The following is a 27,001-nucleotide window of genomic DNA, read 5'->3' as shown; positions in this document are numbered from 1 at the left end:
TCTAGTTGTCACACCATATCTCAATAACATCGTTAATCTATGGCCTCTTTTACTTCGGAGCTAACAATCTGGGTACACCTATATCAATATTTACTAACGTTTAAACCCTAAATTAAGTATGATTATAATATACCTACCTACTTAGGTAATTAACAAATTGGCGCCATATAAACTTATCGCGATCTTTCTATCCGTCGTTTAGATTCAATAGCTAACCATTGCAAGATTGTGGAACGAGGTTCTCAAAGAACACTCCTTTTCTGGGGTTTAGGGCTATTTTAGAAGTATATCTAAAGTCTGGCAGCTGAGAAGGTTTTTTTCTTCACTTGATGCTAGGACGTTATATACCTGTATTCATGTGCCCGCTTGAAACCAAATAAAACCACTTATTTTAGACCCTAAAGAACACAATTCGGCACACTGGACAATTCAAGTAATTGGGTTTTAATCACGCAGATTAAATTGTTGTAAAGACATTCTATACGGAGGAATTCCGACTTAAAGGCATCTGCCAATATGGTAATAATAAAGCGTCGCAACTAGCATGTTTTTAATATATCCGCTCGCGAGAAAACAACCCTAGCTCACATTGTATGGCATTATTTCCTCGCACATAGCCCGCTTGACTTTAAATATACTTAAGTTTTTGACTCGGTTAAAATGTATAGTTACGGAATCTTTAGAGGTATAATCCACAACATCCTTGTCATAATATATAAGCAAGACCTCACCTTCACTCCTAGATATGGTGCAACAAGTTAATATACGTACAATTACGGCTCATATACCTCATCGTTGAAAGCTTCGTATTTCTGCCCGTGCAATCTGTCAATTTACCACGTCTCCTGCCACCTAAGAACAAGCATTTCCTTACACGATATCAACCACCATTCAGACTACCGCAAACTCGAAATATCAGTTAACATCAACCTTCTCGCGGATTGCTTGGGTTAAGCAAGATGGCGAATACCAAGACGTGTTGGAAATACTGCAGACAGAAATGTTCTTTGACTGCTTGGCTCTAGGTAGTTGTTTTCTCCTATCCTAGGTCGCTATGGTCCTGCAGGTGCTCCTTCCTATCAAGCATTGCAAACTAGTATATTAAGAATCGCTATTACACTAAATAGGGGGAACTATTAGGTACCTAGTTTAAACATATAACTGATAGAGTGAATCAGAAGTTCCAAACTCAATAATTGTCTTAAATATGGATCTCATTGCCCCCAGGAGCCCGGCCAACCAGAATGTTTAGCAGAATGTCTAGGTAGTCTAAAAGTTTTCAAAATTGTCCCAATATAATAATATACATCATCTAATTTATATACAGAAAATATGCAAGATATACGCCCCCGATCCAGTGAGTAAGTAAATGCAAGATATACAAGAAATGTCCAAACCTTTTCCAAATCCAGACTTTATGTGGGCCTAACCCCTATATATGAAATCTTCTCGCATTAGATTCTGGCAAGAATCTCATCCTCTTCCATGTCCATGTTGTCCGACATGTAGTCATACTGCTCAACCCCGGCGAACTCGTTGAAAACGTGGCCCATGTGGTGCTCCTCGGCTAGCGTAACATTACGCTCCACGATGTGGTATACGAGATCACCAGGCTGCAGGTTTTCAGACGACAAAACAGTGTCACCGCTGCGGCGGAGCTTGTACTCTGCTACACTTTCGGGCTCCCGGGGCTCCTCGCGCTTGATAGGACCAGTCTTGGTCCACTGGTTACCGTCGTTCTTGCAGTCGGGCTTCTTCTTGCAGGGACCAATGGTCTTGGCCTTGGCGCCCCTGAAGGCAACAGTGAAACTGCAGTTCGTCTTGCCTTTGCATCCAGTGGACCTGAATTTGCCTTTGGAGTGGTAGAACTGCCCAAGAGCTGAGCCTTGGCCTGAAGAAAATAAGAATTAATCAGTCTGTTGAATTTGTTAAGTGGCTAGGTATCTAAAGTTCATCTTACGGTGATTTTCTGTGCTTGGAACGCAGCGGTTGATCTGACCACCCCTATCTGCATTTCTGGTTGAGGCGAAGGGGTATTCGTCGCAGTTGAACCCTGACTTCTTAAGTTTCTTTTGACTGCAGCGGTTAATGCCACCGCAACCTGCTGTTTGCCTGCGTTTACGTTCGATACTTGATATAGGGTCGTCCCAGGTGAGTTGCTTAGGCTTGTGCTTGCAATTTGTGGCTATTTACATAAAACAATTAGGATTTGTACGCCCAGGGTGGAAGAGTAAGAGATAGATGTCGTATAGTTGAGTCATACCATAGCACATGTTGTGACAGACCTCCGGCATCTTGTCACAGTCGAATGTTAAAACCTTCTTAACTGCCCGGTCAACCAGCTTTGTGCCAGTAGAAGGCTCTTGGCCTAGGGCGAGAACCATGGGACTTGCCGCAACCAGTGCGAGGATCCAAGATGCCTTCATAATGGTATATTTACAAGATAGAACAAGTGAGAAGAAGGAAATGAAACAGAATAGAAATATTGACTAAATGGATGAATCGAATTTGTTTGATTCTATCTAGCTATACTTCACGACTGCATTGGGAATACACGACGCTTTATATGCTCAAGACCTCGACCCTTTCAGTGTTGGACTCATAATAAGATACCAGTATACCTTCCAATCTCTTTGGATGGCGGCGTAGGGCTGACATCCATTAGGATAATTCGTTTCAGAAAGGAAGGCGTAGCTAAGTCCATCGTGTGCTTTTCTAATGTATTTAGCTCTCGGTAGTAAGAACATCCATCAGGCTATTTTATATTGTATCTTATGTTGGTGGATTGGCCTACTTGCGTGACACAAAACACCCCATTAAGCGGCAAGACTTTTTAAATAAACGTTACAGATACATCAGCATAGGGAAGGCTTTACCATGTCTGGTAGTTCACAGAGCTGTCTGACGTCTAGCAACTTGGCCGTTTCATTGATCTTACCAACCGATGATTAAAGATTGGTACTTTAGTTGTCGACAGAGGCTTGGATCTTAGATGGCATGGATCCTGCCAAGGTGCTTTAAGATTCAACATATTTTAAAGCCAGATTGGCTCGGAGTAATTCGTATTAGCCCAAGGCTCTTTCACTAAGACGAAATTAGGTACCTTTTGGCCCCTTTTGGCCCCTTTTCGATTAGTATCGCTTGGTGCGCGTATTCTACAATGGAGGGTAGCATCCATCGCCAACACGTTTAGGGGAATGCAGTTTACAGGGCTACGCATTGCTATATATACGTACTGCGCGGAAAAGTGCCTTGGGGACCATGCCCAACAGCCGAACTGCAATGGAACAGTGTTTGCAGCTAGAATAGGCCTTATACCCGAGAAGGCGTAAGATAAAATAGCTTGAAAACAAACCAACAGCGCCCTATTAGACAACCTCTGAACACCAATATTACACCGAACACAAGCTTACCCGGAAGAGCTAACGGGGGCGGCTGGAACATTATTATGTGTACTTCTTAAGGTTGGATTTGCAGGATACTAAGAATTAATATTATATATAGGTATAAATAGATGTTTTGTATATTAGGTTTTAAATAGCTTTGTACGCTATATATCTCTAGGTGTCGGGGGACCAGGTATCGGTATTATTATGGTGTACATCAATAAGGAATAAGATAGGAAATAAAAAAGGAAACACTGAATACTGAAATGAGGCTATCGTGGTTTGTTGTTGTCTTCGAGGGCTGGTCTTTCCCCTTTGCCCCGGCATTAAATATATTAACCAGCCAACCGACCAACCAACTAACTAACTAACGGCTGCTATATATAGCTATATCATAACTTAAACTAGAAGGTTAGTTAGCCCTACAAGCCTTACGGGTAGTCGGCTAGTCAACTCCTCAGCTGGCATATAAGGGGAAAAAATAAAATGACAACTGGTTCACGTCACTTTTCATATAACGCGATTGGGCAGAGTTTCATTAATTAATGAGGCTGTGATTACATAAACTAAATGAATCCCGCTCCTGCTATGTCTTGCAGGTGAAATCAAGGCGATGACAATCCTTCGTCTTACACCGTAAATAAAAGCTGTTGGTAGCACATGAAGTGGTCGATGTAACCCCCCTATAAGTAACAAATTTTAGGTACCTCCTAACTCGTTCCCATGCTTACCTACATGTAGGTAGGTAGGTACCTAGGTACCTAACCTAAAGTAAACCAGCCATAAAAGCTTCCCTTCTTCTCTTCATAAATCGCAATTCCTACGCGGGGTCCCAATGCAAACCACCTAAAATCAAGACATTCAATTCTCCATTACAAAACCAATTACACTCACCATCTTAACATGGCGTCCACATCCCTAGACTTGACTCTTCCAGAAGCCGCACCCGGACTCACTACATACGGAAAATACAGCTGGGGCGACGCTTTTTTCTACCTTTATAACCTCGTTCCCGGTGTCAACTTAGCTGAGGTCGCCGCCGGCCTGCAAGAAGTGTGGTACAAGGAAGAGAACGTAACACCCATAATCAAAATCGCACGACCCGAGGCTGATTTCGCGGGTAAGACGCTCAGCGATGTGGTCGCTGCTCATGTCGCCGCGGATAAGGGAATCAAACTCGATAAAGTGAAAAGTCGCGGTTCAAAAAGGAGACATCGCGAGTCAATGGGAAATATATCTGTCTATCCTACGGCCTTTGTTGTAGTGACAAAGAAAGACTGGAAGAAAGACGGCGGATTACTATGGGTCTACGTGATGGATGGCAAAAAAGGAAAGGGGGGAAAGTTGGATAAGTTTTTCTTCAGATTTGAAGATGCGTATCTGTTGCTTGCGGGGGTGTTATTTGTGAACTGTACACTAAACGAAGCGAAGAGAGAATATGATATCGAGGCACGGCACGACGACGACGACGATGATGATGACGATGAAGAAGAGGAGACGACCGATGAAGAGGACGATGACTGAAGGAGGCAGTAGAGATTCATCTTGAAGGTGGATCGATATGCATGTATTAAGCGCTCTGAAATTAGCCTACAAGTTTATCGGGTCGTCATCTTATTTAATACAATAGAGAGCCTCATGGGTACCTAAAAATGTAGAGTGTGAATTCCACGTTGATATAAATAAGTTTCATCTATTTCTCTGCCACCTTTTCGGACTTTGTTGACTCCCATTGGTGTACAATGTATATCAAGAGTGAGGTTAACTACTGTCGTTCTGACCCAGGGGCTACCTAGCTACAAAGTAGTAAGATGCTTAGGCAGTTAGTTCCCGTATTGAGCATGTTATTTTATTAGTATCTAGTTGGCGCACCGAAGGAGTTGAATCGCTTGGCTGTTGGCAACATAACTGTCCAGACTGCATCACAGCTGGGATGAAACCCCCAAAGAGTATATATATATGCATGTATAAGAAGGATCATGTACCCGATGGCATTCCTTACATCACTCTGATGCGACTCCCATCTCAGACGATCAACCGCTGGTTAATAGAAGCCGGAGTAAAAGAGACTTAATCTTCCCGTGAGGAAGATGAACTGGAAATAATACTGCAAGTAATCGGCAAGGTGAAATGTAGAAAAGGGACGGAATGTTATTGTATCAATAGCCACGTCAAAGCTCAAGCTATATTAATTGTTGGTTGATGACAGTTGCCGACATATTGTGTTGGTCATGGAATTGTGAGAACTCATGCGGCCAAGAATATTGAGATTGATGTTCATAGACGTTATCTCTGCAACCCATCCATCACATTTACTATTTTCATCCAGCGACCAACACTTAGAAAAAACCGGTCATGAGTGGCATTAGTGTGTATTAAATTAGCAGATAGACTCTCCGGGACGGGTTTACTCGCATCGGGCGTGTAATCATCAATAATGTTGCCATTGCACATAAGCTGCCGAAAAGGAAGCTGTATTGAAACCAAGCGCTTTATTGTGATATTAAACACCCAAAGTTTGCATTTGAAAGAAAATCAAATAGACCATAGGCCAGGATTATTCATTACCTAAGTTAACTATAGTTTGTTACGTTTGATTCGATCCTATGGATGCTCGGATAGCAAGACCCTTTTAGACTGCTGCGACTGGTGATCTGCTAAAAATATAGCAGGTGCGTCTGGGTTCAACTCCCTTCTTCGTTTAAAGTGCGTGGGCACCTTAAACAGAGAAGCCACTTGCTGGCCTACTTCTTTTCTAGAATGTTGCTAATGGGGGAAGATGGATAAAGGAGGTGTTAAGAGAAATGTACAGATAAGTATAAGGTATGGAGTAGGAAGTAAGGGAGGCTGAAATGGTACTGAGAAAGTGGATACAGCGGCTAATAGAATTAGGATAAGGTGCACAAATAAAAGGTTTTATGCTCGACCATACATACACTAGGCCAGGATATTCCTTGCTAACTTTATTATGGGTCCAGTGGACTGAAAGCACGTGTTACAGTTTATGTAAGCAGGATGTAAGAGACGGGGAATAGAAAAGTTGACCCGCTCTCGCTTGTCTCGCTCCGATCTAACATAGATCCAGCTAGCCCTATACATACGAGAGCTGCATCAATGTCTGAATGTAAAAAATAAAAATAAACTACCTATTTTTAATATTTACATTATGAATCCAGTCCCGCATTACTCCTTACTCTAGTCTATACTTATAATAGTGACATTAGGAGGTACTCACACCCAACACAACGAATTCACCGGCGTTGAAGTCTCCCTCGAAATGGCTGCGTTTTCGCCCTTCTCTTCGTACATCCTTGGCACGGCCTGCTTCGCCCGTGGTCTTATGACTATATTCTCGCCAGAGAAGGAGTACAATAACATCGGCCTGCCATTTGACATTCAGGATGAGGGTCCTTCCCCGACGGACCAGTACGATGTTTCTGGTATTAGCTTCACGTCGCCGCTCATGTATTTTAAGGGTATTCGTGAGATCAGCTATGGCCTGACCTTGGTAGCTTTGGAGTGGCAGGGAAATGCAGCCGCCGTCACTACGTTCGCAGCCGTTCTATCTCTGGTCAGATTTGGGGATGGGTTGGTCGTCTGGCTAAATGGGGGTGAGAAGCTGAAATTTAAGGCCATGGGCCATTGGATCACAGGCGTCAGCTTCCTCGGATGGGTAATTCGAAGGTGGAGGTAATGAACATTGAAGTTATCCCACACGATCGCTTCTAAGACTACATGATACATTGAATTAGTGATGGGTATCCTTCATCCTGGACCATCTTCCCCGCAGTTATCCACAAGGCTAGCTACAGCAACGTTTGAGATCGATTTGACAGGGGTAATGAGAACGAACATGCACGCCCCGGGACGCCTACTAGCGAAGAAATACAATCACTAAATAATCTTTACGTAGCTGAATAGCAGCAGCATAAGACCTACGGTCACCGAGATCATCTCATCTACAATTTCGGACGCAGAATCAGATCATAGAAAGATAGCTCAGTCTTATACGATGTAGCCGCCTAATAACTAAGATAAAGAGAAAACCCCGCCTCGGGCCCTCGTATGAGGCTGTAACATTCAGAATCAGGATAAATGACATCTGCCCCAGTGTTCCAAGTCCTTATAAAACGACCGATAAGCACATAGACCAACACCCTACCTTCAACTACCATCGCATAATAGAACAGATTCATTCATACGCAATGAATTGTCTCGGCTCTAGGCTTGTAGCCAACCCGCGACACACCCAACGCTATACGAATGTGCTCGATAGTTAAAGGACCCCTTTCATGGCTTGCTAGTAGTTGGGCAGTCTTGATAACATTCTTAATCTCACGCCCGTTGATGGGGATAGACTGCAACTCGAGGAAGTTATGTGGAAGTAACGTCGACTTCTGATGAGAATTCTGGATAAACCGTTCCCAAATCTGTCGGCGCGCCGGTACATCCAGAACGGGGTAGTGGATAGTCAGATGGATTCTGCTCTGGAATGCCGGGTCCATGGCTTCGACTCTGTTGGTAGTCATGAATAGCATGCCACGATAATACTCAAGCAAACGCAAGAATATAGCAACAATGCTATTTCGACCAAGACTATCGTTACTGCGCTCGGCAAGGATAACGTCGCACTCGTCGAGGAGTAGAACCGCATCCCACTTGGCAGCTGTTTCAAGAATCATCTTGAGGTTTTCCTCTACCGTATCAGGTTCGGCTCCGAGCTCCCCAGCGCCCATTTGGTAGAGGGGACGTCTTAGCTTTTCCGATACTACATAGTTGTTAAGATAGCATGTTAAAAACTATAAACTCGGGGTAACTCTTCAAGGTAGGTACTTACCAGCTTCTGCCGTAAGAGTTTTGCCAACACCCGGAGGTCCTTCAAGAAGCATACTGATGCCCTGCCCTACACGTCGTTTATATATCAGCTTCAGTTCCATGAATGAGTTAATATTGAGGGCTGCAATACCTTTCCCTTCGATCACATCATCGAATCTATCCTTATTCTCGACATGACTCTCAACAAATGTCATGATCAGGCTCTTGTACCCACCAGCCAGCACGAGACTATCAAACGCGTCATCGCGCCATTGGATATCTTGAATATTGTCGATATGGAATATGACTATAAGATGCAGTAAGTAACGGAGGCCGCCATGATCAAGTCTTTCGTTGGAAATACTCACCCCACTTCTTGATCTTAAAGCAGTATCCTCGTACATAACCGGTGCATAAATGAAGCAGGTCGTCGGTTAGTTCTTGCGTTCGTGCTGCGATATTCTAGTTTAGTCACCCTCCCAGTCTGGGCTTACTTACACTGTCGCTTACAATGCTTAATGACCCGTCTCGGTCCAGCCCTATGAATTATAGGAGGAGGCGGTGGAGGTTGTGGAGGAGGAATTGTTGGTCCCTGGGTATTTATGATCAGCTTCAAACCTCCCTTAGTTATTGCATAATATAGATTCCACTATGGCACTTACATTTGGCCTCCCGGGAGGGCCGGGATAAGGAGGGGCAGGCTTGTGTGCTTGGTCGGATACCATCATTCCTGGTTTCAAGAGACTCGAGTCCAACGGTATCAAATCGATACAGCCGTCGGTAAAAGTTGCATACGAGGAGGGATCGACCACAATTCTTCCGTCAACCTGTATATATTTATTAAACTTCCTCTTTTAGGACACCCTTTTATAAACACTTACGTTGCGCTTTTGTTTTCCGTCTACAACTATACCTTTGTAGGCGCCGTAGTAATACGGCTTCAGGTGGATATCCCTAAACTTCTCCCCTCGCTTTCTTAGAGCTTCCTTGACCTCACTCAATCTCGGATGGTAAGAAGCAGGGAAAACATCAAGATCGCTGACTTTCATCGTGCCTGGAAAGTTGAAAATGGGGAGGACCTTCGACAGATAGCCAGAAGTATCTCCGTCATAATCAATCTCATTGACTATCACCTGGAAGAATTGGCCACCGGAACCTGTGATGTATTGAGCTCGCTGAAGCTTGTAAATGCGATCATGTCCATCTTCAAAGGCGTAAACATCGATACCCGGTTTGAAAATCGTCCACAGATAGTCGAAAGTGATGACTCCGTTCTGATTCAAATCGTTACTTTGCGAAATAGTCTCTCGTAATTCCGACCTAAGAACCTTCCGCAGCAGGCGCGCATGGCTCTTTCTGACGGGGTCTTCTATCTCACGGACGATCTTCTCCAGACGGTTCCATTCGTAAAAGAAGCAGTGAAACGGTGCTCTAAACACCAACTTCTTGAGTGTCGTAGTTATTCCCGAGTATTCCTCGAATAATTCACCCAGCATCGACTTCAGGTAAGAACTCTGGATAACGATAGAATGGAGAACCATTGGTTTTCCATCGCTATGGTTCCTTTGCATGCGGATTAGAAGTGCGTGGCGCCTACTTTCATTCTCTTCTTCTGCCGACGGACCTATGTCTTTTGGCAGCTCCTCTACCCAATTCATACAACAAGCACATTTGGATTCGCCCTCGTATAGCGTTTTGATATTACAGAGCTGCCCAGGACCGTCACTACTTATCATATCGTCTTCAGTGGCAGAGGTGTCTGAGCCAAGCTCCGACCAGTCCGCGATACTTGTTTCCAACATGTTGTGAAGCTGCTGTCCCGGAGACTAGGAATGAATTAGCTTACGATTTAACGAAATCCCAAACATAGAGCTTACATCCTCAACACCGCTTTCTATGTCATATTCAGCCATTGAGTTTAGTCCCCTACTTGTATATAAACCTTGGAATACTAAAAAGAGAAGAATTCGCGGAGCAAAGCCCTCGCCATCAGAGCTTAGTTTTGTGCCATTCGTATCTACTATAGGGTTGTAGGTGGTGTAACCTTCAGACACAAGAGCCTCAGGCTCGATAGGCTACCGTCCCGTAATCAAGAAATCCGCATTTCGCCTGATGCGTGTAATCATGTAGCGCGACCACATGGGCTATGCTTATTGGCCCTATGCTCATGCAATAGCAGTCGCCTCACTGCAACGACAATCCTACAAATTCATAGGCAACTTGATCAGCAGACTCTTTTGAAGCAGGCTTTTATTATTAATGGCGTTTCTATATGGTGTATTAATATGTGTAGCTTGAAATGAACCGTCTATAGGTATGCTACGTAGCAGGTTGACAGCAGCTGGGCCTACTTGTGTGATACAGTCGTATTTATCTTCCACTTGACGGCATTATTTTAAATTACACAGTGGATAACAATGCTCTGGCGTCCGTATCTATATCTTGTTTTGTTAAGGTGATCTATCATACCCTTGCGTCTGATCCGATGTAGTTAGTGTTCATAATACATACCTACTCCTTCGCTCCACTCGATCGTATTCATCTCAGATATTGGGGGGCCAATAATCGCGGTCCGATTTAAGGTCGCGGACCACCTTCTAACTCGATGTCTACTTCTGCACCATGACTTCTCTTTGGGCAACTCGTAGCGGAATCTGAGCATAGGTAAGTCGCTGGATTGTACTTGAATGGGAATTTAGCTTACTTGGATGCCTCGGCTTCACTTCTTCCTGATTGTATCCTGCAACAAATGCACAATAGAGTCGGAAAAGAAAGCGACCAGTAACGCCCAGCCACCCCCGCTCTTCCCGCAGCTCGCGTCTGAGGTCGCTTCGTGTTGAACTATGATTATCATGGTTGTCATTATCCAGTCCGTCTAGTTTTAAATGTTAGAGCTATATACAAAGTAGCAGCGGGGTTCGACGGTTCACGAACCTGCTACATCCTCGTCGAAAGCATGTTGGAACCCATGGGCTAGTCTCATTAACGTATTTCCAATGACGTGCACCAACAAGCCAAGAGCAAGGACTAGGGGTACGAGCTGACTGGCCGAGTTTACGGTGTTAACACCCCGGATATCATTGTACCGAAGTGTTATTTCGGCACCAGAGACGAAGATAGCAAACGGGAAAAAGCTCCATCCCTGCAGGAAAATATGTTGAAGTATGTTGTGAGCGGTGATCTTTTCGCTAGTAGCCCTTGCGAGTTTTAGGTCTACTGAAAGGTTATCAGTGACGGAAATCAAAGGAGGGGGTTTATCATTTACCATCTCCTTCTTCTCGGGCTATTTCGCGAAAGCATTAGGATACTGGATTGATATCTTGAAGTATATCTTTAATTGTAACTAGCTTATGTGCAACTTACACAAATATGCTATCAGGAACTGAACTGCAGTTGATGAAATGATTATGACAAACGCAATATCTGATATTGTCCAAAGGACCTTGTTAAAGGTTCTGAACCAACCCCGGAGGCTGACCTTGGCGAAGAAGAACCCAAATTCATCTTCACAGCCGGACATCGGTAAGACGTCCAGTCCCACCCACCAAAACCAACTGAAATAGAAGCAAAATGATCCCCATAAGAGGAGGGCGATGGTACCACGGGGGCTTATGTGGTTCTTCGATGTGTCGATGTTTATAATGTTCACCGTGAGTTGCGGAACAAGAAGGAAGAAAAGGAGGTATGCCTCCGGAGCAAATAGAGTCCTCGACGCACTCTCCTTGGCAAGGACGATTAAATTAGCAAGGACGAAAGCGATAGTTGAGCTAGTGATAGCTTTGAAAGCCGGTTTTACTGACGGTCTCGCGAGCACGATAGCGATGAATTGTAAGTAAAGACCAAGGCGTACACCTAGCCTAAGTAATAGGTTCAGTATATGTCAAGAATAATGTAGAAACAGGCACTGAACTAACCCATACAGGTCTGGTTTACCTTGGATTGGACAACCTGTATTATTATCCGCCATGATTATAGCATATAACAAAAGCTATGCCGGTGATTGTTTTCGGGGAGCAAATAATTGGCCTTTCACAACCCCCTTTTTAAGTTGTGCACCTATCACTTGGGGTTCCCAACCACATTATAATGTTCTCGCGTGCAGCTAAGGCAACGGTTACGGTGTTAGACAGAATAGTCTAGAACTTCCTCAGTGATTTTATAGCAACGTTCTAAAAGTTCTAAGGCTGTAACTATATTTGGTTGTTGATAGAGTTTCTTACCCCCCCTTACCCCCCCTTTCTCCCCGTTGCCAGGCGATATGGTTCGCTAACACACCTCGTGATGTTGCTTCCCTACGTTACGAGAATACACCATCTCTCTAAAAGCAGTAAACTGCAACACCTTAGGTTATCATTAAAATTAAATCAAAATTTCAATTCAGGTAATAGTCGAGTAAAGATTATCTGAGAGCACTAAGCTACCCCTAATGATGGAACCTTCCGGAAATTGCGAAATGGATGGTGATACTGACTTCTATGGGATTGGAATCAGACTCGGTCTCTATGCCCAATCGTTAACGACGCTACTTGTGACACTATTTGCACAGGAAGAAGAAGCTGTGAACAGAACCATCAATTTGCTCCTGCAACTAGCCATATTCGCCGGCACGCTTCTCTCTACACACGCAGGTACTATTCACGCCTTCGAAGTCATTATCGTCTTCTGGATACTTGCAGGTGCACTATCTAGCTTGACTGGAAGCGGCATAACCGATATCAACTCCTTCTCAGGAACTTGCCGGCTCCTATTTTACGCCGCGCTGTCGACGTACGGCTGCTGGTTCTTCTTCGTCGGCCAGGACACCATGCAAGGGACTCCATGTATGCAGATCGTATTCTTCGGCAAATCCACACTAGATGGCTGGTTTAAAACGTTCGGAAAAGTAACCTCGATCATTAGCCTTGTTATTATAATCGGATTGCTTGCGTGGGCTGCCACTACTTACATTAAAAAAGGAGGTGGGGAAAAGTCACGATATCGTTCCCGTCGACCTCAAACCGAGATTACACTCATGCTTCTCTCGTTGGCCATGGTCGTATTATCTATCATCTCGACTGAGTACGTAATCAGAGCGAATAATCTCAGTGGTGTAGATGATATATTCGATGTCGGACAGGTGTTGGCCTTCCTTGTGGGGCTTTTCCAGCTACTTAACCTTCTAATTCCTATCTTCTTCAAACACCGCCTATGGGAACCTCGATGCTGGCTTTTATTTGGATACCATCTGACTTAATTGGCACTAAATACAGAGTTATAGTCTACCTTAAGTACCTAAGGTAATTAAAAGGCTACCCTTAGGAGGGAAAACTGCAGTATATTTATATCTTAAGGAGAATATTGTGCACTTTTCTTTTCCTCATTATTTGAGTGCCTAACCTTCATACTTGATTACTTCTAGAACCTTGTAGATAAATACATTATCTTATAAAACAGTAACGCACGCACACATATGGTCTATAAGAGACTAAAGAGTGCCTGCAAAGCCAGCAAACTTGCATAGATATATTTATTACATTCTACAAGGTAAAAGTCCTAACTATGCAGCTGGTGTTCCCTAACAGGCTGCTATGAACCCTGCTTTGAACGTGCATACCACGAGGCCGCAACAAAGAAAGCACTTAGCAGCATAATACAACCAGCCCATATCAGCATATACAAGTATCGCCCATCTGCAACGTCAATCAGCGCACCGGCAATTGGTGGTCCTGTTAGGCAAGCGAAGGAACCAACGGTCATGATCATGCCCGACCGGGTACCTACTTTACTTAGATCTTTTGTGAGCGACGGTAGGCCGGCCATGGCGATAGTCTGGACACCGCCGTTAATAATACCAGATAGAACGGCGAAGACATAGAGAGCGCTCGGATCCCGCACGCCAATCCAGCCGAAATAGAGCACGCTCGCACTGATAGCAAGAGGCACCAGTGTCCGAAACGGGCCAAGGTACGCATCAGAGATGAGCGCTGGTATTATTCGCCCTGGCACACCAACTGCGTTGGCGATGAAGAGCGTATTAAGCGAAGTTGTAGACTTCATATGTAAGATTGTCCTTCCGTAGTGATTTATCTAGCAAATTTGTCAGCTTGTGTTTATGATAAAAATAACTGAGAGCGCTACAAAAATGTGAAAATTAGAATGATACTTACGTAATTATATATTAGATACACGCTCCACAAGACACAGAAAGCGCCGGCTGTATAGAGTGAATAGGGCAACTCCTTGAATGCAGCCCATTCGACAACTGGCCCCCTTGGTCGCGGTGGCAGTCGCGTGCGGGCAAAGGCTAACATTACAGATGCGTTGAACATGACTACAAATCCCATGATCCGCATAGTCCAAGGAAAACCTATCTCTCCTGGAAGTTGCTGCGCAATGATAGGAAATACCAGTCCGCCTGTAGCGCCACCACTTGTGACGAGGGCAATCGCAAGTGCGCGCTTTCGAGCAAAATAAGTAGACACGCATGCGATGATAGGGCAGTACAGGATGCCGGCACCGAGCCCACCACAGACGCCTTGAGCTAAGAAGAGTTGCCAATACTCGGTAGCAATAGATGCCATGAATACAGCGAGAATCTGTAGAATAGAACCGATCATGATCAACGAGCGGAAGTAACCTGCGTCAAAGAGTCGACCTGAGAACATGCCTATGCAAGCTAACAGGAAGACCTGCACGCTGCCCGTCCAAGAAACAGCTGATAGCGGCAGGTTTAACTCTTCCGTGTAGTAGTCCTGAAAGATGCCATAGCTATTGAACCACCCAAATGTGTTGAATAGGGCAAGACTTAAGCAAATTCGTTAGAAACATTATCGCCATAATAACGGAAAAGGCAAAATAAATTCTTACTGTCCAACAAAGACTTGAATCCATCCCGCACCACCATCGGGTGGCGGTGCGACAGCGATGGGACCTACGACCGGAGTCGTCTCATTCTCACTCGGTGGTGAGGCTGTAATAGCTACGGAGCACTCCTTATCCGAATTCATTGCCTCGCTCAACGTATTGACTAATTTATATGTTGGGATTGCGAGAAAGGCAATTTAACGGTCGAAGAAAACTTGAAGGAGTGCGTGGTTCTAGTTAAGATGCACCGGTTGCGCCGGTACCTTAATTGTATGTAAGGTATAGTCGATTTATCCAAGTTCCTTTTGTCTAGATTTATCTGAGTTTATTTAGATAGGGGTTTGCCGACAAACGGAAGGTGCTCGTTTCTATAGATCTTACTAATTGGATACCAAAAGTGCAGGGTAAGCGCAATGCGCCCTTTCGAGATGTCAAAAGAGGTAGTCGGGTAGGTATGTAACATCTAGCACCGGCTAAACTCTTATAGAAATGATCTCTGCATAACCTCCATCGGCGTGGTCCTCTAAAAGCAGGCGCTAGAGACCTGAACTTGGAGATACTGGCTCACGGCACTTGCAATGACATCAATAACATAGGTATCTAGGTTAGGGAGTGAAATGTTTCATGGCTTACCTACCACTTATAAGCAAGGCTTGTGTTACTATAATAGAAAGGAGAGGTAGGTGCCTATGCAAGTGTCCCGGGTCTAGGCTAGTAACACTCTCCCTATGTGTCCCTGTGTGATACTTAGCCTAACTTGGCTAGCTGCAAGACTTGGGGTAATTAAGAAATTTGAAAGATCCTTCCTGTTGGAATTGATAGGGCCCTGTTATGATTTGTGAGAACAAAGGCGGGAAAGCAGGGGTTGATCATCCGGAGTATGACATGATAACTGTCTCTAGTAATACATCAAAAAGATTTTGGACCCCTGAGGTGAATTGGCTAGCCTACCGTCGAAATCCTTCGGTAGGATTCGCGTTTAACCAGATTTTTTTTCCAGGCATATAAATGCATGTAATATCTCTGGTCCATCGCTCTCGTCAAATAATCGAAGGATATTCAGATCGAAATCACACGTAGGATTTTACCTACTGCTCCGTCCCGTCCCGATCCGACTAGGGCCCTGAGCTATGGAAAATATCATGTCCTTTTAAATCTCGTCAACCCGACCCTATAGAACGACTGAAGATAGATCATGTTAGCACCTTGTATTCCGTATATACCCACGGGGGAAAAGGGGGGAACAATCAACGAAAATAGGAGAAGTAGAGGAAAAGAAACCTATGACAATCGCCCAACCGTCCGAGTATTGCTTTATCTGAGAGGCCAGCGAACAATTCCGTATACGCTCCAAGAACCACAGTTTTTACGATAGTCGTCCTGTAGAGCATCTCGAACGCGTTGAACGGTCAATCGAGGTGTGTTTTAAGAGCACCTGGATCTAATTCCTGCAATTATGTCAGAGCGTTCTAGCCCCAAGACCACTAAGGCCACAAATTGGCCGATGCACGATAGGGTCTAATATCTGGGGAAAACATACGGCACTAAGAATGCCATCGCGCGTTAGGTACTCAGTTGCATGATAGCAATTACCTGTCTTGCTAACGCCGTGCTTATAAACACAGAAAATGTCCTTCTTGTAATCTAGGTTATCCATGTCGGCGCCGCCCTTACGGAGATCATGCGCTCGGCTGATGGGGGAGATACTCGGATGACGCGGACGCTGCTCTCCGGGTAATTTCGCTGTGAGAAACTGTGTCAAAAGAAACGGCTTTAGGTTGTTGGTCCGTCTGTAGCTCGTACCCTTTGCGCCGACTTACTCCCGCGAGGAGGCATCATGGCACCAGTATTGTTAAACAAGACGTCCAAGCGCCGTTTCTTAGAAAGGGATGTCTTAGCCGACTTCTTGATGGTGATCAAATCACTAAGGTCCAGGTGTAGAAGCTCCAGTTCCCTCGTAGAAGGAAATGCTTCGCGGACAGACCTGATCGCACGACGGCCTTCCTGTTTGTTGTGCACCGCTATCTAGACAATCGCGTTCTTATAAAAGAGGATCCAAATAATCTCTTTGTCGAGTCCAGTATTCGCGCCAGTGACTATACATACCTTACCAGACAAGTCCTGGATGTCTTTCTCAGTGTAGTCAGGCTCGATGCTAGATATATGACAGTTTGACAATTCTATGAGATAGATTCTGAGAGATACTTCAATGATACGAGGCAGTCGAGATTTTTTGTCACATTAGTTTCTTAAAAATAACAGGTAATTTAAACACATGAATTGCTCTTGCAGTATGCAGTATGCGTAGCTTATATGTCAGCGTATATCCAAAGTTGAAAGTTATCATTTGCATAGTTTGAGTCTGAAGGTGGTTAGGTGTACAAAATTAGGTACGTTCGAAAACACCTATATCCCCAATCTGATAATGTGGAGTTCTTTCATTAAATACCTATCCAAACATCAAGATGTTGCATTTAAACGAGTGTATGCAGATATGGAATGCTACAAATGCCTCGAATTTTACCATCCATACGGATTATTGGTATCCCTATAAAAGAATATGCAGCAAAGTAAAGATATGTAGACATTGATCGTTTAGGTATTCTTTAGGCTAACTTGCTTGTATTTTTACTGCATTATCCATTATTTAGTGAGATTAATGAATATATAATGTTTATGATACCTAGGATATTGGGTCCTTACCTACCTAAGGTACTTAATTTGATAGCTTTTCCATGATAATCTCGTCTGCTATGGAACGATCTAACACAATGGCTGTTATTTGTTATGTTCACCGCTTTTGAGTTATGTCGCATTAGTAACCCTTGAATTTAGTAACCCTTGAATTATACCAGCTACGCGATTAGCTACATGTACACATGATGATATGATAGCTTCAATTCGGGCAACTTGTTCTGCTGTATCACCCTAATGCTGCGAGCCGTGCGGGGACTAATGCAAATGATGGTAACTGCCGGCTCCGGCGGGTATCTACCTACCTACATACATGTAAGTACCTAGGTAAGTATCTAAGTACATAAGGTACCTAAATGTAGACTCCGATCTCGATACCGATCGCCCTACATATGAACCAGCACTACACCACAACATTCCAACGACTCAGCTGTCGCAAACACATCCTATTAAGTCTCACAGCGAATATTAGCCACGGCGCACGGGAAAAGAACATTTTATAATGTCGTCTGAGCTGTTACAGCTGAATCCCGAACCCCTGATTTAGAATATAATAACTAGTAGGTGGGGAACTCCGGCGCGGACTGCATTCCCAAGCTTTACCACACAGCTGGGTTACGCAAAATTCCAGGCAGCTGGGGCGGACATCCCTAACCATACATCGGACGTGTGGGGGATCCGTTTACAAATATAAGTTAAGGAGAGGCCATATGCGAATTATCTTTAAAGCCGAAATAGATGTATGGGAGCACTCTCGCTGCATACAATTCAAGCTAAATACCCCACAATCTACAATCGCGGCTCTCAAAGGATCCACAAGATGACCACCGGAAATATTAGTTTCGAGGGTATGGCAAATACATCCTTGCTGGAGCTCAGCATAGGTCCCATCAAACACTGGATTGTGCATGCTGATGATGACTAGACTACCTCGGTCTACAGGCCTGTTTGGTTGAGTGGGCGGACAGCTACGACACCAAGGACTGGAATAGACTACGAGAATGTATAGCGCCTACTCTGCGCGTGCGTTAACTATACCCATCTTCAAATGAGGGGTTTCCGTTGTGTTCTAACCTTTGATAGATCGACTACCGCTCGTTCCTAGACAAGCTCTGGGAGGCGATGCCGGCCGAGGAATTCGTGGCTATGATTTCGTCCCCGGCGGTACTAGGGGACCCGCTGCTCAAAACACAACACTTCATTGGTGGCTCCAAGTGGGAGAAGGTATCGGACACAGAGGTTATAGGCACACATCAGCTGCGCGTGCCGCACCAGCGGTACACGGACCCGACGCGCAGCCAGGTCGCTGTCAAGGGTCATGCTCATTCTACCAACGTTCATTGGTACCGCAAGGTTGACGGTGTCTGGAAGTTTGCTGGTCTCAATCCCGACATCCGCTGGAGTGAGTACGACTTTGAGAAGGTGTTTGCTGATGGCCGTGAGGAGTTTGGAGATGAGATTGCTGCGAAGGTAGAGGGTATCCCGGCTAAGTTGGAGGGCCTTGCGGCTAGTGTATAAGGGTTATTTGGAGGTACTTAAGCGGGATGTTCTCGGTTACTACTGGCCCGGATGGTGTTTGAGAATGTTTCTCTCCTATTATACGAATGTTGGGCGTGTGCTGGATGGTTGGCATATGCATGGCAGATAATTGGAACAAGACGGATTCAGTAGCACTGGTATTCATGAGTTATTCGAGTCTATTGTCTAACCACCCAATGATCTATTTAGTACATACTGCAACGACCTCTTAATGTAACTCAATCTATATGAAGGAAGATGAGTACCATATCCAAGGGTTTATCCTGTTTTAACAGCTAGGAAGGTTTCTTTTTCCCTCGAGATTTCACTTTTATAAGAAAAACAAGGTATGGGAAGATAGAGGTGATCGAAACTAATCGCAATTCTTAAACTTCGCTCAATTCTAATTCAACCGAGTGAGAAACTGGGGAAAATTTAGACTTCTAGATCTCATCTACATCAAGGCTGAACTCAGTACGGTCAACCTGCATACCTATCAGCATTTCATGTGACCCGGCGCAATTGATGCGTTCGCGATACTAATGTGCCTATAAAATGCTACATTTTCAAGTGTATATATCTGCACGTAAAAGTAGCTTTGTTACGTTAGTTATCTATTCCGTATTCCTATTTCAAGATGCTAAGATGGGCTTTAACGATGTCTACGTTCCAATTTCTTGGCTTACTCGGGGGTTGGTTACTTGCAGGTATTGGCAATGATTACGGAAGGTTCTAGATGAACTCTTACCAAAGATTATGAGCCATACATACATAGTTCGTATGTTTTCGTATTGTCATACAAAGATCCATTGAACTACAGATTTAGTAACAGTAGCGGGACTACCGGACCAGCTGCTAAGAAGCTGAATCTTGGTCAAGAAAGATACGAAACTAAGGCCGAAAGGCTTCGGAAAAGATAGGTGAAAATACTGTATCGCGTCATCAGTGGACCCTGCGCGTAACGGTGAGATAGGACACAAAGGAGACACGTACGTTTCTCGCGAACGCAAATTTAAAGTGGAAAATTTCCTCGAAATAATATTTGGGCATATTAATTGTAGGATTGAAACTATGTGGATCACAATTCATAGAAATGGTTGCCATGAAGCCGAAAGGTTGAGTGAGGCTCACCGTCGTCGAGATTCTCAACGAATTAACATTTAATGTTGAGTCGTTGAATTAGGGGGACCGTAATCCCGGAACTTGGGAACCGCATGCGAGCCTAAAGCTGCAGCAAGCCGTGTGGTGATAATAACCACATACATATGGGTATGGGTTGCGTCTGGATCTTTCGCGCCGCAGACGGACGTTCAAATAGTCTCGTGACCCGATCTCCTGCTGTGCTTGCGCAGCCCAAAAGCATCAGCCTGTGTGGTGAAACATAACCTCGACAGCACCCCCACGTGCGGCCGGTGAGACATCCGGATACCGGCATGGCCGGGAGAGCACGTCGGGGGAAATGGTGGACTGGGACGAGCTCGGCAGTGTTACATTTTCTCTTACGTATTGGCATCTGGATCTCATCGCTTGTCATAAGGGTAAAAACCTCGGCATATTCTGAGAAAAGCTTGCTACGACGTCTTTCGCCCTCTCAAAAAACAGGCAAACTGATTACGAAGAACAGATTTTGTTTGCCAATGTCTTGGGTCTCGGATGCCCAGAACGCCGAGTCCGCAAGCAGGCCTTGGGCACTGCTAAGCCGGTGCTCAGGTTGGCTGATACGGAGCGGCGGAGGCATGTAAGCGAGTAAAACGACGTCATGTGATGGGGACGATTGGAGTCTCCTAAGAGCCGCCAAGAGGGTTTAATGTCACGTTGGACATGGGCATGGTACGCCACGACCTTCTTCTTTTTTTCTTATCTGCCCGTCTGCACACTTTAGTTGCGCCACTGTTGCGAAGTAATACCTTGAGTAAGTTAGAAGCAGGAGGGCATAGATTAAAAGATTGGTCTCGAAGTAAGATCTAAGTAATACAATGCAATGATAGGCGAATGAAGCTTGTTCCTGTAAATGTGACCAATCACTTTAATATCAATCGAGAGAAAGTTTCGGAATAAGGTGATGAAAACGTCGAATACATATTGAAGAAACAATTGAATTGGAGACAAAAAGTCTTAGACCGTGATATTCCTCGTGGAAGTTGAAACATCCAAGTACTGGTCTTGTACACTTGTGGGAAGTCGGTTTTCCGGCTTGAGCTTAGCGCCATGCTGCTTTATCTTTTCAACAACTTTTTACAACTTTAGCGACTCTAGTAGCTTTAGCACAGCCTATCTTTTACTTATCTTGACCAAGTCGTCACTCAGAAGATCTAATCATCGTATGTTAGAATGCAGCAAATTAATAATAGCAGGTAGGATCTACGAGGGTCATCTATTGCAATTCGTTTAGTTATCTTTTGTCTATCTTTTACTTATCTCTGGCTTAACAATCACATGCCTACCTATATAAAATGCACGTCGATCTGTAATGGCATCATCCCCTACAGAGCCTTGATTCTTGAAAATATCATCCGGGAGTACACGGCATCTCGGCACAAACGAGGCATCTCCAAAGGCATTCTTGAACTGCCTGAAATAGCTACCTAACCTATCAAGCAGGTGGAAGTTCGACGGCATGGGCTGTGTGGAATGACAGGATGAGTTCCACGGCATCGGAGACATCAGCCGTCGACAACATTCCGCCGGTTCATTTCGAGGTTGCGTGTCGGGCGTCGGCTTGGATATATATGGATTATGAATTATGGATTATAGATTTTATACGCATGCAAACAAAGGCGAGCTTCGCCGATGTCTTAGTTTAGTGTACCCCCGCAATCTTCGGCACTCCGCATTTTCTATCTAGAATTCCAATCCCCCGCTCACGATCACTTTTTTTTCCCCCTTCATATAGTTGAGCCTCAATTGTATCAAGTTATTGGTTAGTTACTCTTCTGCAGAGCTACTTTAGTGGTAAGCCGGACCATACTCGGGTCATCCGTGTCGAGGGCTTGTGTATACTAAGAATATTGAAGTACGTAAAAGCAGCAAGGATTTAGATACTTGTAAAAGACATGACAGGTACTCACCGCCATAAGACCTATCAGAATCCCGTAAGTACCCAGCCGGCACGCATGAGACCCATGCACGTTTTGCCCAATGCCCCCACTAAACTTACTAGGGTAGTAACTAGTAAATGGCTAGGATCATTGAGTCGGGTCCATTAAACCCCCAAATTCATCATTACGAAAGGCCGACAGGAGCTATGTACTGCTCAGGATTGTATATTTTTATTTTTTATTTTTCAGAAAGTACAAAAACTTCGAAGTTGCCAGTCCTTTCTGTCACTTCGTGTCGTTGCTTCTTGTACTACAACAACCCCCTTCACCGGGTCTTTTTATTATTTTTATTTTTCATTTTATTGTCTCATTTCCTTAGCTGGGCATCAAGAGACAATAACCTGATCTTGCCCCTGCATCTTCTATTTGCTTAATGCTCGTCCTGCCGCGGCGCATCCCCCCCTCTCATGAGCGGATACCCTACGCGTAAACAAAAAAAATATCAAATGAACTAGCGATCTTCAGAATATCGCTGTTAGCGGCTATCTCGGGTTTGATTTTACTTACAATCACGTCTTGGTCCATCGTATAGCTAGTCTGCCAGTTACTTGGCATGCAAACCATCGTCCTGAATGCATCTAGATCGGAAATTCCCCAGAACCGTATTCATAAGTTGGGGAGTCGCAAGTCCTGCCTCGCCTCCTGGAGTCTTTTCGCTATCCGCAAAGAAACCAACATACGCGCCCTCGTCCGACCAACGTCCTCCCTGAACCTCGATCCGTAAGCTGCAGTCTTCTCTACTCCTTTCTTGCCTTGCGGACGCCCCGCCCCGTACGAGTCGTCCAGGCGACGCTGCTATAAACAATGGCGTGGGATCACCTCTCGATTACCAAACCCCATTTGGTGTATATCATCTTAGGAGGGTTTACTTCGCTTTTTATGCTCTGTTCTTCCGTTATTAAGGAGCGTATGTATATCGGCGAAGCAACTGTCGCTACTCTCTGCGGTGTTATCTTCGGTCCTCACGCCGCGAATCTGATTGACCCCGTATCGTGGGGAAATGTCGACGAGATTACTCTTGAATTTTCCCGAATTGTCTTGGTCGTTCAATGTTTTGCCGTCGGAGTAGAATTGCCCAAATACTACATGGAGAGGCATTGGAAATCCGTGGTATTCTTGCTCCTTCCCGTCATGACCTTTGGATGGTTGATTACAAGTTTGATCATCTGGTGGATGTTCCCGATACTATCTTGGCTCGAGAGCTTAGTTGTTGCAGCTTGCGTCACCGCTACGGATCCTGTTCTTGCTTCGTCAGTTGTTGGTAAGGGCAAGTTTGCGAAACGAGTGCCGAAACACTTGAGAGATCTACTCTCTGCCGAGTCCGGCTGCAACGATGGCATGGCCTTCCCTTTCATCTACCTTTCCCTGTACCTGCTGCAGGAGCACTTGGACGCCAAACAGACGACGTATCATTGGCTTGTATATACCGTCCTTTACGAGTGTATTTTCGGCGCTGTGTACGGGTTTCTGGTCGGGTATATTGCACGACATGGCATCAAATACGCTGAAAGGCACGACTTGATCGATCGTGAAAGCTTTCTTGTCTTCTACTTTACCCTGGCTCTATTCTGCGCTGGGTCGGGCAGTATTCTAGGCACAGACGACTTACTTGTCGGGTTCGCTGCTGGCGTTGGCTTCTCAAACGATGGTTGGTTCAGCGAGAAAACAGAAGAATCGCATGTGTCAAACGTTATCGATTTACTAATCAATCTGGCTTACTTTGTCTATCTCGGTACCATTATTCCCTGGGAGCAGTACAACAACGTGGATATTGGCCTTTCCGCCTGGAGACTAGTAGTCATGGCCATCTTTGTGATCCTTTTTCGCCGGATTCCGGTTATGATGCTTCTCAAACCGCTCATTCCCGATGTTAAAACGTGGCGAGAAGCTCTGTTTGCCGGGCATTTTGGTCCAATTGGAGTAGGTGCTATTTTTGTTGCGCTGCTTGCTCGTGCTGAGCTGGAGAGTGAGCATACAATTCCCGAACCAGAACTGCCGGAGAAGGGTACCGAGTTCTACAATGTCATTCTCCTCGTGTGGCCTATTGTTACATTCATGGTTATTTCCTCGATTATCGTCCATGGCTCTTCAGTGGCCGTGTTCACCTTAGGAAAGCATATCAATACTTTATCACTCACCATGTCATTTACCACTGCTACAGAAGAAGGTCCTGCTTGGATGAGCCGCTTGCCACGGATCACATCTCAGTCGCGATCACAAGCTCGGACGATGTCAGATACCGACTATGAGGAGATAAAACTACCTGAATTTCCACCTGGTACGTTGCCACCAACTGGAATGCCTGGACAGTTCTTACGCCGACAGCGCGAGGAGGAGAACCCTAGTAGAGCTGGAAGCCGCGCTTCTTCTCGGCGCCGCAGTAGGAAAAGGTGGGATGATGGTATTGGGCCTGGTGGGCCCGTAAGCCAGTCGGCTATCTTCCCCCAGAAAAGGAGTGCAAGTGAAATAGCAGAGCCTATGTCACCATCTGATTCTGTACAGCCTGTCTCACCAAGGCAAGAAAGCCCCAGCTCGCCATCGGAGGATCTACTCGAGAAAGATAATGAAAAGGATGTCGAGAAAACAGTGCATGTGACGAAGGAACGCGGATCGGAACGTGAGAGGGGGCGTGAGCAACTATCTAGAGGCGAACAACACGGCGAACTAGAAGTGTTTGATGAGGGCGACCATATTATAATTGAAGACCATGATGGCCAAGTTCTTGCGGTTGAAGAAACAGGGTATCAACCAGTTCAAGATCTGCATGAAGTTAAGGAGAAAGCCAAAGCTGAGACTCAAAAGCCAGGATGGACTTACGAGTCACTCAAGAAAAGCATTGGGAAATGGCGTGATGAGGAGTCCCAGAAACGTAACGACAAGGCAAAGATTGAACGAAAGCATGAGCCGGCCAGAGCATACCAGTTTGGTAACACAGTAAGTGCAATCCCTCATTCGTAGTGGGGAATTCAGCTAATCCTTTTGCAGATTATTGTGGAAGACGAGGACGGAGAAGTCGTGAGGAAATATGATCTGCCTACCGAGCGAAACGACAGCAGAGACTATGTAGCTACAAGTTTGAAATATATGGGAATGGGTGGTCTCGTTAAGCCAACTGATAAAACAGCACCCAAGGTTGAAGCGTCGTCCGAACAAGAGCCTACCCAGACTAGCAGTACCAAACCCGGGGCCAAGACGAAAACCGGAGGGTGGCCAGGCTTTAGTCGTGGAGGTGCTGCTGAACAGAGGAGGAAGGATGCTACTGCCCCTGCTGAAAGGAGCGTAGAAGATGATCGAGGTATCCGATTCACGATCGGCGGCGTTGGACAACGCATGACTAAGGATGATTTCCTTAGAGAAGTACGAAAGTTGGATGCTAAAACCCGCCGCGAGGTGGTAGACCAATCGAATGCAGATCCAGCAGTGAAATCGATGGCAAGGGAAGCACCGGGAGCAAGCACAGTTCAACCCCAAGCTCAGGCCCTAGTCCACCCTCAGATCAGTGTGACTCAAGCAAGTGATAGCACTCGGGATGCGAGCAAGTCTCCTTCTCGCTCAGAGCCTCCTCGTGGACGTAGCCCAACGACAGACTCGGAGCAGCCTCCAACATCAAACACACCGGAAACAGCCGTTGAGAGAAGGCGACGATTGGCAGCCTTTGCTAGCGTCCGCGAAGATAATGATCTGGGGGAGACTCCTGCAGAGAAGAGGAGAAGGGAGGCTGCATTAGGTGTAGACAGCGGTGGGGCTGAAGACAGCGACAGTGAAGACGATGATACCCCTAGAGTACCCCCCACGAGACGAGGGATAAGATTCGCAGACTCCCCGCCTAACAAGGGTTGAGGCACACGCTTCATGAGATATTATTTGGTTTTGTTTTAGGTCATGACGGTATGCTGAATTGGTATAGCGAAAAGTAAGCACTATAGCTTTTATGAGATAAGAGTAAATATTTTTCTATCTAAAGTAGGACGTCTTAATACATTAGTGTCGATATATTCATGGTATTTTGGCGTTCGATAACCAATGTTTTCTAGGAATTGTTTTCTAGGAATTGGCTAGCTATAAGTTACTAAGTAACCTAACCCTGTGCATTCTATATTGAGATCAAAGTAACAATCTTTATTTGCCATGTACTATATATAATGAGGTACATAGGGCAGTTATAATGATATTAGTATTTATTGACAAGCTTCTAATGAACGTCTTGCACGGTTCAAGTTAATTATTTAGTACCTAGGCAAGCCGACATATTTTTATTTACTTATGTGATTTTAACGTACTGTAGGATAGTAGGTGTTAACAGCTACAGAGGTTTTTCTAGAAATTTACATAAACCCACTGAATCGTATCAGGTAACTGAGTTGTACAAGGCAGGCTTATGTACAGAAGCCAAGTCGGTTTCTTAGCCAATGACGTCACTGGAAAGTGTCTAAGTGAAGAGATGTAGCTGAGGGGTTGCAGGTAGTTAGCGTATTAAGACAGTCATTCACAAGGGCTCAGAGGGGCTCTATGGTAGTGAGTCGGATATATGCATTTATATCTATATAACGCATATTAAACCAGGCTTCTGATGCCTGAAACACAAACTTTCCCTTTGCTTTATTGCATTTCCCACTACACGGTAAAAAAACTTGTCCTGGTGACTGT

The 27,001-nt window shown here is 45.0% G+C and overlaps 9 protein-coding genes across 9 annotated transcripts; 5 read left to right on the top strand and 4 right to left on the bottom strand.

The window, feature by feature from the left end:
* Positions 1-1,230: 1,230 nt before the first annotated feature.
* On the bottom strand, positions 1,231-2,518 carry F4813DRAFT_353393 (deoxyribonuclease NucA/NucB-domain-containing protein). The gene is made up of 3 exons (XM_049242638.1): positions 2,264-2,518; positions 1,961-2,185; positions 1,231-1,891 (listed from the first exon to the last, which is right to left on the bottom strand). The coding sequence occupies exons 1-3, from the start codon at positions 2,424-2,426 to the stop codon at positions 1,455-1,457; spliced, it is 825 nt and encodes a 274-aa protein (XP_049101547.1). The 5' UTR covers positions 2,427-2,518; the 3' UTR covers positions 1,231-1,454.
* Positions 2,519-4,289: 1,771 nt separating this feature from the next.
* F4813DRAFT_387688 (uncharacterized protein) lies at positions 4,290-4,910 on the top strand (the record flags this gene model as incomplete). The annotated part of the gene is made up of 1 exon (XM_049246588.1): positions 4,290-4,910. The coding sequence occupies one exon, from the start codon at positions 4,290-4,292 to the stop codon at positions 4,908-4,910; it is 621 nt and encodes a 206-aa protein (XP_049101546.1).
* Positions 4,911-6,500: 1,590 nt separating this feature from the next.
* F4813DRAFT_387687 (uncharacterized protein) lies at positions 6,501-7,080 on the top strand (the record flags this gene model as incomplete). Its single annotated transcript, XM_049246587.1, has 2 exons — positions 6,501-6,510; positions 6,602-7,080. The coding sequence occupies 2 exons, from the start codon at positions 6,501-6,503 to the stop codon at positions 7,078-7,080; spliced, it is 489 nt and encodes a 162-aa protein (XP_049101545.1).
* Positions 7,081-7,331: 251 nt separating this feature from the next.
* F4813DRAFT_337264 (putative AAA family ATPase) lies at positions 7,332-10,257 on the bottom strand. The gene is made up of 8 exons (XM_049241210.1): positions 10,079-10,257; positions 9,083-10,027; positions 8,864-9,028; positions 8,712-8,793; positions 8,570-8,653; positions 8,353-8,508; positions 8,224-8,289; positions 7,332-8,154 (listed from the first exon to the last, which is right to left on the bottom strand). Exons 1-8 carry the CDS (start codon positions 10,112-10,114, stop codon positions 7,583-7,585), a joined length of 2,106 nt encoding a protein of 701 aa, XP_049101544.1. The 5' UTR covers positions 10,115-10,257; the 3' UTR covers positions 7,332-7,582.
* Positions 10,258-10,778: 521 nt separating this feature from the next.
* On the bottom strand, positions 10,779-12,168 carry F4813DRAFT_387685 (uncharacterized protein; the record flags this gene model as incomplete). The annotated part of the gene is made up of 6 exons (XM_049246586.1): positions 10,779-10,855; positions 10,906-11,076; positions 11,136-11,417; positions 11,467-11,484; positions 11,565-12,058; positions 12,116-12,168. 6 exons carry the CDS (start codon positions 12,166-12,168, stop codon positions 10,779-10,781), a joined length of 1,095 nt encoding a protein of 364 aa, XP_049101543.1.
* Positions 12,169-12,654: 486 nt separating this feature from the next.
* Positions 12,655-13,434, top strand: F4813DRAFT_387684 (uncharacterized protein; the record flags this gene model as incomplete). The annotated part of the gene is made up of 1 exon (XM_049246585.1): positions 12,655-13,434. The coding sequence occupies one exon, from the start codon at positions 12,655-12,657 to the stop codon at positions 13,432-13,434; it is 780 nt and encodes a 259-aa protein (XP_049101542.1).
* A 197-nt stretch (positions 13,435-13,631) lies between these two features.
* On the bottom strand, positions 13,632-15,575 carry F4813DRAFT_337247 (MFS general substrate transporter). The gene is made up of 3 exons (XM_049241209.1): positions 15,048-15,575; positions 14,348-14,984; positions 13,632-14,267 (listed from the first exon to the last, which is right to left on the bottom strand). Exons 1-3 carry the CDS (start codon positions 15,185-15,187, stop codon positions 13,767-13,769), a joined length of 1,278 nt encoding a protein of 425 aa, XP_049101541.1. The 5' UTR covers positions 15,188-15,575; the 3' UTR covers positions 13,632-13,766.
* Positions 15,576-18,558: 2,983 nt separating this feature from the next.
* F4813DRAFT_387682 (scytalone dehydratase) lies at positions 18,559-19,256 on the top strand (the record flags this gene model as incomplete). Its single annotated transcript, XM_049246584.1, has 3 exons — positions 18,559-18,586; positions 18,664-18,761; positions 18,822-19,256. 3 exons carry the CDS (start codon positions 18,559-18,561, stop codon positions 19,254-19,256), a joined length of 561 nt encoding a protein of 186 aa, XP_049101540.1.
* Positions 19,257-23,158: 3,902 nt separating this feature from the next.
* Positions 23,159-26,680, top strand: F4813DRAFT_401567 (alkali metal cation/H+ antiporter Nha1 C terminus-domain-containing protein; the record flags this gene model as incomplete). The annotated part of the gene is made up of 2 exons (XM_049248428.1): positions 23,159-25,288; positions 25,340-26,680. The coding sequence occupies 2 exons, from the start codon at positions 23,159-23,161 to the stop codon at positions 26,192-26,194; spliced, it is 2,985 nt and encodes a 994-aa protein (XP_049101539.1). The 3' UTR covers positions 26,195-26,680.
* Between the last annotated feature and the right edge of the window lie 321 nt (positions 26,681-27,001).

The sequence above is a fragment of the Daldinia decipiens genome (genome assembly GCF_022478715.1).
Source record: "Daldinia decipiens strain CBS 113046 unplaced genomic scaffold F4813scaffold_9, whole genome shotgun sequence".
NCBI lineage: Eukaryota > Fungi > Ascomycota > Sordariomycetes > Xylariales > Hypoxylaceae > Daldinia > Daldinia decipiens.
This window is presented reverse-complemented; position numbering and strand designations above follow the sequence as displayed.